Genomic DNA, 11,284 nt, shown 5'->3' with positions numbered 1-11,284 from the left:
CACGGAAGCTTGCATGGATGAAGTGCTTCTTTTCCATTTGTGTTTTTATTTTGTATCAATGTGAAACTTTTGTGAATTGATGGATAACGGTGTTGAATGAACATTGTGAAACTTTTGTAATATGTAACGATGGAACTATGTGTTGGCTATGTATGTATATATGATGAAACTTGTGTATTGGATATGATCTGGTGGACGCAGGTAACATCGTTACATATGGCCCCCTGTATGTAAGCTAAGCGAGATGGCATGTGGATAGGGCTGCATCTTCCACACCCCCCCCCAACTCCCACGAGCGCGACCCCTCCCTCGGCCCCATCCCCTCCGTCCCCTTTGTCCAGGAGCAGCGCCTGGCCAGGTCTGCCTAGGGCCCCTCTCCGGCAAACGGCGCCCATCTCCGGCGGTCAGCGACCCCCTTTCCCCCTGCCCTCCTCCTGGCCGTGAGCCACCAAGGTGAGCAGCTCCTGTGATTTTTTTGCAAAAAAAAATCATGTATATTAGTTGTAAGCTACTGCTGAAGGATGATGATTTCATCTTGATTGTACTACTGCTGAAGTATGATGATTTCATGTTGATCTAAACGAGCTACTGCTACCATAAAAGCATTCTAGATATTGTTATTAATTCTTCCAATTCTTTTTTATTGACATGATGAAAAATAGATGAAAGCACAATGGGATAATGTGGGTCTTAGAACTTTCATTGATATGAGATTTACATTTGTTGTTGCTGGATGGCCTGGATCTGTTCATGACACACGTGTACTCAATGATGCACAAGCTGAATATTCCTATTTTCCACACCCTCCGGACCGTATGTACATGCATTCTTCTCCTCTAATGTTTTGCGTGAACTAATTAGTTTTGGTCATCTCTATTATCAATGCAGGAAAATATTATCTTGTTGACTCTGGATATCCAAACAGAGTTGGATATCTAGCACCATACAAAGGACAACGCTACCATGTACCAGATTTCCAACAAGTACCGCCGCGAGGAAGATATGAGACCTTCAATCATATACATTCATCACTACGGAACGTCATCGAACGATCGTTCGGTGTTCTAAAGATGAAACGGAGAATCCTCCTCGGCATCACACGGTACAAACCTGCTACGCAAACAAAGATCATTACTGCATGCGCGTGTCTTCATAACTTCATTCGTGAGAGCAAACTAAGTGATCAACATTTTGACATGGTTGAGAGTGGATCTTATGCTCATGAAGAGAGCCTTTCTCATCACCATGCACCCATTGATGATGGTACTATGGGTTCCATCCGTGATGCGATTGCTACAAGTGTTTTCCCTTGATGATTAGCTCTAGGGTGTACGCTTTTGTTGGGATAACCCTGTAATAATTTACAGATCTTCTTTATTCAATACTTATTCTCAAGAACTCATACTACATGAGACAGTGATGCATGTATGGCATTCGTATGCAACAAAATGATCTTCCTTATGTTTGATTATAACATGTTGTGGTGTTTTACAGTCAAATTTATGTTCATATGGGCAACAATGATAAAAAATATAGCGCAATATCGTTTGATCTAAACAGCAGTATAGTCCAAGGGTATTACAGACTTTTCATTGATCATATCAACAAAAGCTGAAAAAACTGGCACTGAAAAGAACTAGCTAGCTTATTATCTGGAGCTTATTTCCACAGCAGCTTATCTTGAGCTTATTTCCACAGGAGCTTATTTCCACAGCACAACTCAAAAGAACTGGCCCTAAGGCCATCTCCATTCTCCAACGCTCGGCACTGAGCATATCAACATACAGAAGCGGCTGGCGCTGGCGGCTGCATTTTGTACGTGTTTGTGAAGCGCCCACCTTGTGCGTCGATGCCTGCAAAATAGCCATCGACGAAGGAAAAACCATCAAAACGGTCGGGATTTAATCCCTAGCGGCCCGGGCTAAGCATCTGCACTGTAGGTGCACCAGTGTTTCTTTTTTGAGAAAAGTATACTTTTAGTCCCTCAACTTTTCGCTGAATTTAGCTTTCGTCTCTCAACTCTAAAACCGGACAGAGTGCACCCCGAACTCTCGAAACCGGTCATTTTTCGTCCCTGCGACTAAGTCAACCCGGTTTTGACCACGTGTGAACAGTACATCTGATGAACAGTAAATTCAAATAAATAAGCAAAAACAATCAAAAAAATCTGAAATTTTATGACATCGAAGATACTCAGATACGCCACGTGCGTGCAAATTTTTGTCATGTTTGGAAGTTCGAGGAGCTCGCAGCAAAAAAAGCAAAGTAAATCTACTCTAAACTGAACAGTAAATTCAAAACAATTAGAAAACAAGTCAAACTTTTTTTGAAATTTTTTGGCATCGAAGGTGCTCGGGTGGGCAAGTTGCGTGCAAATTTTTGTGGAAAAATAAGATCCGAGGGTTTGGAAACCACCCGTAGCGGCATACACACGTATGCTATTTTGTTTTTATTGGCACGACCTTCTCGGATGTCATTTGACCACGAAAATATGTACGCACCTTACACACCCGAGCATCTTCGATACCAAAAAAATTCAGATTTTTTTATTTTTATTTTTTTGAATTTACTGTTCACTTCAGAGTAGATTTACTTTTATTTTTTTTTGCTGCGAGCTCCTTGAACTTCCAAACGTGACGAAAATTTGCACGCACGTGGCACACCTGAGTATATTCAATGTCATAAAATTTCAGATTTTTTTGATTTTTTTGCTATTTTTTTCAAATTTACTGTTCATCAGATGTACTGTTCACACGTGGTCAAAACTGGGTTGACTCAGTCGCAGGGACGAAAAATGACCGGTTTCGAGAGTTCGGGGTGCACTTTGTCCGGTTTTAGAGTTGAGGGACAAAAACTAAACTCGGTGAAGAGTTGAGAGACGAAAAGTATACTTTTTTCTTCTTTTTTCAGCTTACCCAAAGTTGAGCATGATTCTTTCCATGGGCATTGGCATGCACAACAGTATGATGAGTTCCATGAAATGCTCTGCCTAGTAAACCCATTTGAAGGCGCCAAACGTCCTGTTTGCATGCAGCGTGAATTTGGCATTTTGCCAAGACTGTTCATGCACCCGTGTGCAACTGTAGCTAGCTCCCCTGCTCCAGTAGCCAGTGCTGCCATTTTCTATCACGTGCAGCAAAGATACAAGGTGCCCGTGTTTGGCCGCCTACAAGCAAAAGCTTCTCCCATCGTCCTCGTAGGCCGTGCATGCCCGCCGCGTAATTTGTCGCCAGAAACGCCGCGCGCGTACACGTACGCACGACAACAAGTTCATGTATGTAGTACGTCGTGCCATAGCTATATTGCTACTTTGCCACCTAGCAGGAATCTCCATGCAGATTTATCGAAAACAAAGACCACCACAAAAACAACATTTGATTTGACGTGCATATTTGATGTAATAACATAGTATATTATGAAACAGAGGGGTAGTCATTGGGTCTGTCTACGACACATCTAGATGTGACATTATGACATAGTTATGTCACATCTAAACTGACGTCCACTTTGCTTATGGTCTATTTTTTTTATTTCTTGTTGCTGCATTATATATTTGTAGACAAACTGTAGATCATATATACGCTTGAGCACATGTAGCGCATACACACGTGCAAACACGAACATACGCACCACTTTTTTTAGTACGTAGAGCAATTCACGGCCTTTGCGAATGGGTGAGAATAAGATAGAGAACATATGATTATACGATGGATCGATCACGAATATTATGGATGAGCACAAGGTACATATATAGGTAGCAAGCGCTAGTTTGAGTACATGATATCATATCGATCGTGCCTCTGGCAGTCTACTAGTAGTAGTCATTGATCGTAGCTAGCTTGATGTGATATTTATTGTCGCGATCGACCGTGGAGATGAGATGACGGTTGGATCACGGGCACTTGTGGCGGCCGTTGTGCGTGGTCATGTTGGCGTAGCAGGGGCAGACGCCCTCGTTGCCGGCGGTGCCGGGCGGCACGCAGTCGCATCGCCGGCAGCACGTGTTGCACGCCCTGTTGCACAGATTCGGCCGGCTCGACTTGCTGCACCGGTACGAGCACGCGCTGCCGCAATCTGCAAATATTTGTAAGAGTTAGAAGCGTAGATATATCTGCCGATCGATCAACTCGGCCGGACTAGCAGATGAATCCCATGCATGCGAGTGTGCTTACCGACGGCGTGAGCTTGTCCAGTGGGAGCGGTGGTCTGCGGAAGAGGAAAATGAACAGGGTCAGAGTTTAGCTAGGCAACCATATATAGCATGCATGTACTGTGGAAGAGGCTAGCGCCATGGATCAGGTGATCACCTCGACAAGGAGCAGGAGGACGACGAGCGCCGCGCACATGAGCACCCTAGCTTTGCCGGCCATCGCGAGGGGCCAGGAACCGCCGGCTGGTTTGCTTCGCTCTCTGCCGATTTGCTTCTCTTTCTCAGGGGAAATGTGGGAATTCTTGGCTTTGGTAGCGAGGGGGCGAGGGCCACGTTTTATAGGCCGGGCGGCCGGAGCAGCGATCAAGGATATTCTGTTATCCCTTCCCATACTTTGGGCCTGTCGCAATTAGCGTAATCAGGCCATTATGAAGAAGGATTGTAATTGCGTTTGTTTCCCTGTACATCTCGTGTATATGTTATATATGTATATGAGATAATAGGAAGGTCAGGATTGTGTCGTCTATTCCCAAACTTTCATTGCTTTTGCTATTCATCGGTCACCTGAAAATGTATTCTGTTTCAGTCAATTTTTACTATGGCCTGGAACAGCCCACTGTCCATGTAACTGGCTAGGCTAGCAATACTGGGCCGAAGCTACTCCACGTACAAAGGCTCTATATCGGAAAAAAAAAGAGATTAATTAGCGGAGTGCCCCTAGAAAATGATTAATCAGCGGAGGCATGCAAACGTGCGGGTGTGTGTACGTACCATTTTGTGTGCTGTGTGCATGCGTGCACGGATGTGTATATGTTGTGTGCGTGTGTTCACGCGCGCGCAAAATGTGTTGTCTAGTGTTGCTGTCACTAGTACATTTGTGCCTGTGTCTGTCCGCATGCCGCATGCGTGCGTGCATGTCTATAAGTGCGTGTGCGCATGCACGAGTGAAAGAGAGAGAAAAATGAGGGAGCGACACTATGATACGGAATGCAATTCAGTTTCGACGTGTCGTGAGACGACTAATCATGTTATTTTGTGGTTTGAGCACTACGTATGGCACGACATATATGCGTGCAAGTTATCCTATTATATGATTGTTTTTGCATATTGCAGATCAACACAATTTCTATTGATTTTGTTTGCAATTTTTTGGCCATTTTTTAATTCTTTCTTTTTTAGGGTAATACCAATGCCCTTAATTCATCCTTCCTTCGAATAAATTTTGTTTTATTTTTATTTTCCATTTTTTTTTCAAGTAACACCACTTTCATGATCATCTTCCTTACATTGAAATTTATATTTGAAATAAAATTCCCTTTTTGGTTAGTATTTTTATATGTCTCTGTTTGCTAGTAAAAAAAGTGACTTGGTGCAAAAAGATCTTCTAATTTTTCTCTCGTGTGCTAATGCTTCATTTTGCTTAGTCAATGTTTGACCGTTGTATTTTCTCTGTTTAGGCGGAGACTGCTTTTTGTAATCATGTGACTACTTAATTTGTGTTAGGGACCTAAAATGAAATTTATTTTTAGCTAATCTGCTTAAATCATAATTATTATAAAGTTCCACTATTTTATGTTTGTTTTGCACAATAAGAGAGAGTGCAACTTTGTGTTATTTATGTGCACTTTATCAATATATTCTAACTGCCACATATAAGAAAAGAGTGTGACAATAATTATTTGTAACTTGTTCATGTTAGGTATGGTTGTATAATATAATATTTATTTTTTGTCATTCTTTTTTAGGATTAAACAACTCCCATAAACCAATCTTCCATATAAATAAGTGTGTTATTCTTTGCTTTTGTTCCTAACCTAACTTTGTACAAAAAGCTAAGTGGATTCATTTTTTTAATTCTTTTTTGGTCATATTTTATCCTTTCTCCATTTTTTATTCTTTTAGGGTGATACCAATGCCTTTAATTCATTCTTTCTTAGAACAAATGTTCTTTTATTTTCATTTTGTTTTTTTCTTCTGTTTTAGATAACACCACTTTCATGATTCTATCTTACTTAGATTAAAATAGCTATTTTAAATGATATTTAGCTTTTGTTTTAGTTAATTTTGTCTATGTCTTCTGTTATTGGTAAAAAAAAAGTGACCGACGTGAAAAAATGCATCTACTTTTCTCGCTTGTGCTAATGTTTCACCTTTTTTTGTTCTTTAGTCAATTTCTTTTTTGGATTTTCTTTGCATAGGCGATAATAGTTTATTGTAATCATGTGACTATTTAATTTTTTAGGGACTTAAATGTAATTCATGATTAATTAATATACTTAAATCATAATCATTATTATTTGACTACTCTTCTCTTGTTTTGCAAAACATGGAAGAGTGTAAAGTTTTGTGTAATTTATGTGCAATTTATTAGTATATTCTAATAGCCGCATATAAGAAACGAGTTTGACGATAAGTATTTGTAATGTGTTCATGTTAGGCATAGTTGTAATATAAATTTTCTTTTTAAATTTCTTGTCATTCTTATTAGGATTAAACCCCTCCCATAAGTCATTGTTCCTTAGAAATAAATGTGTCAAACTATGTTTTTGTTCATGATCAAAAGTTGTACTAAAAGGTAAATGCTATTTTCATTTTGAATTTGTTTTCGTCCATTTTTTATCATTTCATAGTTTTTTTTCTTCTTTTAGGTAATACCAATGCTCTTAATTCATTCTTTCTTAAAACAAATGTTGTTGTTTTTTCCATTTTTTTCTTTTAGGTAGCATCGCTTTCGCGATTCTATCTTTCTTAGATTGAGTTTGATAATTATTTCTTCCTTAGAAAGAAATGTGTCCCCCTTTCTTTTTATTTTTTTATTTATTCTTTGAGTACGATATGGCCATGCCTGCTTTGGATGTGACCATAGATATTACGTGCATACATATATTTTAGTTTTTTTGTAATTATACAATATATTGTTGACAACAGAAAAACTACTATTTTTATCTTGTGCAAAGCTAAAGAAGATGGAGATTTGTACATGGCACGAATCAATATGCGTAATTACCTGCTATGTTTGTGAACTATTTCTAATCAAGTCACAATCACGAATTACAAAGTAAGATGAGCCTAGGCTCGTACATGTTGTAGCATCATCGGAGATGCAAAACTTGCATTCATTCACTTCTTCGGGCATCTACATGGATGGATGGATGCATGGTGCGTCAATGCTGGCAAGAAACGGGCCCATCACAATTCACAAGGCTCTTATCGGCTCCTCTGAAGTGCAGACTTTGTCCATTGGATATTAATTTAAAGGCATCTCTAACGACAACCCGTAAAAATTCTTCCGCATCTGTTCGTGAACAGTGATGGCAGTCTGCGGACATGGATGCGGGAGGACGCCATACAATGCTAGCCTTATATATTTCAAACTGCATTTTAACTAACCAGACGAACTTCATAAAAAGCGGCTGATATTCATCAAAGTTCGGATAGAAAGTAACACAAATCATCCATACATAGCATGCAAATTAAGTCTAGTACAACAATGTCTCTAATTCGACTAGATCCCGGATGTCCAACAAGTTTTTCATGAACGGATCATGTCGTTCCATACATACTCCCCCTCTAGCTTCATCCAACAGTGTGTGCACGTAAATGGCCGTCCCTCTGTCCTGTGGTACATCACGGTGGCGCGTACGGGTTACATATAATGTGTAGACCAACATTGAATGAATGAATGAATCAACAAGTTGAGAAAGATGAAGTAAAACTTACCATCTACTCCATGTCCGCGTGCAATGGCCACCTTACCTTGAGATGACTGACCAAGTTGCAAAACTTGATGACATTGATCTCGATAGCGTGCAGCGATACGACAATGACCTCACGTTGAGTGGTTGAATGATATACGTGTCGTAGGGCATAATGTGCTTTCGTGCATGAAACTTTTCATGCACTTGTCCCCAGAAGGACTCACCTGTGCTCCTGCCTATGAAATCCACGGATGCAGCCAACCACGCATCGCACAACAACTCATCCTCCATGATCGAGTAGCTCACCATCCTTCGTACTCTAGAAAATGACATAGCATTTGAAAATAAGCTCAATGGCATTTGACCGAACGCCTGTTGGGCATGGTGTCCGCCATGGAGGTCGTCGACAGGGGGCAGACTGTACCTGGGTACAAACAGCATCATGCTGGAAAGCTCCGTTGGAACAGTGAGCGGGTGCGTAGATGCTGGTTGAGGACGTCCGACAATGCCTCTGTGGCGGGCCGGAGACGAACAACAGCGGTAGTGAAGGTGGAGGGTGCGGATGCAAAGCAAAAGGAGAAAGGGGCGGAGTGGAAGGAAATGGGACCGGGAGGGAGGATTTGATGGGTTGGGGGCGCCGGAGTCCTACGTTTCGGGTGTCCGGACTACCGCAAACCACCCACATTTTTGTCTCCAATTTGCGGAGAAATCGCATCCGGACTGCACCGCAGATTGATACAGGTCGACGTTGGATGGGCTCCGTTGTCGAGCCGGTTGCGGGAGGTTTACATGTTCGTCTTGGAGATGCCTTAAGGGCATAGAATAAAAGTGACTAGAATTTAAATAAATTTCAGGCACCTGGCATATAGATGCTCCCAACTTTCATGGTATCTATTCGATCCCTTCCCATAATTGCTTCCGCCTCGTCTCTCACGTCGACTCTGTCCTAGCCGTCGCCTTATCCTTCCTCCACCTCACGCATCCATCAATCTCACGTCTCGAACATGGGCAATGCCAAGGTCGATGCTCGCAACCCACTCGCCTTACTCTAGGCTCAAGTCCAAGTGATCTATAACTTCAAGTCCATCACCCCGGTCGCCCTTGACCTCACCACACCAAACTTCAGCAAGCGGCACACTTTCTTCCGTGTTGTGTCACCCAGTACGAGCTCGCGGATCATCTCGACACGGAGGCCCCGCAAGCCAATGACAAAGAATGGCTCCGCCTCGACGCCATCATCCTTCGCTGCTTGTAAGGCTCCATCTCCTTCGACATCCTCGAGCTGGTGATGGAAGGGGAGACTACATCGGTTTGAACGAGCATCATCGCCCTCTTCCGCGACTACCAGAAGGCACGCGCCATGTACCTCGGCAAAGAATTCCGCAACCTCCAGCATGGTGACTACTCCATCACTGACTACTGCCACAAGCAGAAGATGGTGGTCGACGCTCCCATCACCGACGAACAACTCGTCCACAACACCCTCAAAGGACTTGACGAGGACTATGAGCACATCGCGACACACGTGCACGAAAACGCACACATACACACGTGCTCATATGAACATGTGTTAAAATATATCATCCGTCTTTTTTCATCAGTTCGGACTTTTGAATGAACTGACTAAAGCAGGAATTCAATATGGTATCAGAGCCAGGAGGTCTTGTGATCAGACCCTATCAACGCAGTATTAAAAAAACAATTATGCGGCCTAGACAAATCCTACGTCTAAGGAGTAAATAAGCCTAGACGTGAGGGAGAATGGTGTAGATATATATTGTCCGCCTCTCTTCATCAGTTCAGACTTTTATATGAGTTGGCTGGAGTATAAATTCAATACCATGCGCACTAATTGTTTTAGTGAATTGACGGCAATTACCACTGCGTGAGAACGAGATAGCAAACATGCTTACACGATGGATCGATCATGGATGGATGAGCACAAGGTACATAGGCAGCAGCACTAGCTTGAGTACATGATATCATATCGATCGTGCCACTGGTAGTCTAGTTATCGTTGGCTGTAGCTAGCTTGATGGGATATTTACTGAGACGCCATGATCTAGTATGCATTAGCCTCGACCGGCCGTCGAGAAGGCGGTTGAATCATGGGCACTTGTGGCGGCCGTCGTGCGTGGTCATGTGGGCGTAGCAGGGGCAGACGTCCTCGTTGCCGGCGGTGCCGGGCGGCACGCAGTCGCATCGCCGGCAGCACGTGTTGCACGCCCTGTTGCACAAATTCGGCCGGCTCGACTTGCTGCACCGGTACGAGCACGCGCTGCCGCAATCTGCAAATAGTTGTAAGAGTTAGAAGGATATCACATATCAGTCGTCTGGTACCGATTGATCAAGTCGGCTGGATTGGCAAATGAACCCCATGCATGCATGCGTGTGCGCTTACCGACGGCGTGAGCTTGTCCACTCGGGGCGGTGGTCTGCGGAAGAGGAAAATGAACAGGAACCGAGTTTAGCTAGGCAACCAAAACGTACGTAGCATGCATGTGCTCTGGAAGATTCTAAGGGCATGGATCAGGTGATCACCTCGACGAGGAGCAGGAGGACGACGAGCGCCACGCACATGAACGCCCTAGCTTGGCCGGCCATCCCGCCGATTTGCTTCGCTTTCTTGTGATTTGCTTCTCTTTGCTCAGGGGAAATGTGGAAGAAACCTTTGCCTTTGCTAGCGAGGGGGCGAGGGCCACGTTTTATAGGCCGGGCCGCCGGAGCAGCGGTGAGGCTCGCAGTGGCGCACAGTGGTGGCACAGAGGCAGCACAAGCTCGGCGTGCGCGTGAGTGCACGCCCCCTGTCCCTGGTTCCGTGTTGGGCTCTCGGCTCTCCACGTATCACACAACTTGCGTGCCGAGTGCCACTCGTTGCGTCCATCAGCTTGGCTAAGTCTGTCCTCACTTTGTCGCCCTGATCACTGGACATATACGTTTGGCTGTTTCAGTGAGGGTCTGTACTGGACGTGTGTAATCCTGTCACACTCCGTGACTGCACACACCGGCGCTAATGAAAATACTCCTCCGGTTTTATTTACTACATATATTAGGTTTGACCTAAGTCTAATTTTATAATGTTTGATCAAGTTTATCAAAACCAATCTAAACCTTCACAATCAAAAAAGTATGGTACGAAGGAGTATGTTGAATTGATTCTAATGGTATTGATTTGGTATTGTGAATGTTAAATTCCTATTTTACAAACTTGGTTAAAGTTTAGAAAGTTTAACGCGAGACAAAGCTAATATGCGAAATAAATAAAAATAGGGTGAGTACACCTGCATGACTTAGGGCATCTCCAACGGTGTACATCAAAAAGAGTAGTCCGGACGTGTCCGCGGACAGAAGATAGGTGGGCTGCCATCCAATCTAGTGCACAAAATGTTCACCTCTCGTCCAATGAAGAGATGAGAGAGAAGGGAGGAGGAGGAAA

General features: G+C 43.2%; 2 protein-coding genes across 2 annotated transcripts; both read right to left on the bottom strand.

Moving 5' to 3' along the window:
• Positions 1-3,700: 3,700 nt before the first annotated feature.
• Positions 3,701-4,456, bottom strand: LOC125535618 (cypmaclein-like). Its single transcript, XM_048698680.1, has 3 exons — positions 4,308-4,456; positions 4,173-4,206; positions 3,701-4,074 (listed from the first exon to the last, which is right to left on the bottom strand). The coding sequence occupies exons 1-3, from the start codon at positions 4,368-4,370 to the stop codon at positions 3,893-3,895; spliced, it is 279 nt and encodes a 92-aa protein (XP_048554637.1). The 5' UTR covers positions 4,371-4,456; the 3' UTR covers positions 3,701-3,892.
• Positions 4,457-9,772: 5,316 nt separating this feature from the next.
• Positions 9,773-10,483, bottom strand: LOC125535613 (cypmaclein-like). The gene is made up of 3 exons (XM_048698676.1): positions 10,390-10,483; positions 10,250-10,283; positions 9,773-10,136 (listed from the first exon to the last, which is right to left on the bottom strand). Exons 1-3 carry the CDS (start codon positions 10,450-10,452, stop codon positions 9,955-9,957), a joined length of 279 nt encoding a protein of 92 aa, XP_048554633.1. The 5' UTR covers positions 10,453-10,483; the 3' UTR covers positions 9,773-9,954.
• Positions 10,484-11,284: the final 801 nt, after the last annotated feature.

Source organism: Triticum urartu, chromosome 1, assembly GCF_003073215.2.
Source record: "Triticum urartu cultivar G1812 chromosome 1, Tu2.1, whole genome shotgun sequence".
NCBI classification, from domain to species: domain Eukaryota; kingdom Viridiplantae; phylum Streptophyta; class Magnoliopsida; order Poales; family Poaceae; genus Triticum; species Triticum urartu.
Note: the sequence above shows the minus strand (reverse complement) of the source record. Positions and strands in the feature narration are given on the sequence as shown.

What these genes read in the sequence shown, in the direction of transcription:
- LOC125535613 (XM_048698676.1), bottom strand. Translation starts at nt 10,452, where the DNA reads ATGGCCGGCCAAGCTAGGGCGTTCATGTGCGTGGCGCTCGTCGTCCTC. An exon ending in TCCTCCTGCTCCTCGTCGAG is followed by an intron (nt 10,284 to 10,389) that starts GTGATCACCTGA and finishes CCTCTTCCGCAG; the next exon opens with ACCACCGCCCCGAGTGGACA. An exon ending in TGGACAAGCTCACGCCGTCG is followed by an intron (nt 10,137 to 10,249) that starts GTAAGCGCACAC and finishes AACTATTTGCAG; the next exon opens with ATTGCGGCAGCGCGTGCTCG.
- LOC125535618 (XM_048698680.1), bottom strand. Translation starts at nt 4,370, where the DNA reads ATGGCCGGCAAAGCTAGGGTGCTCATGTGCGCGGCGCTCGTCGTCCTC. An exon ending in TCCTCCTGCTCCTTGTCGAG is followed by an intron (nt 4,207 to 4,307) that starts GTGATCACCTGA and finishes CCTCTTCCGCAG; the next exon opens with ACCACCGCTCCCACTGGACA. An exon ending in TGGACAAGCTCACGCCGTCG is followed by an intron (nt 4,075 to 4,172) that starts GTAAGCACACTC and finishes AAATATTTGCAG; the next exon opens with ATTGCGGCAGCGCGTGCTCG.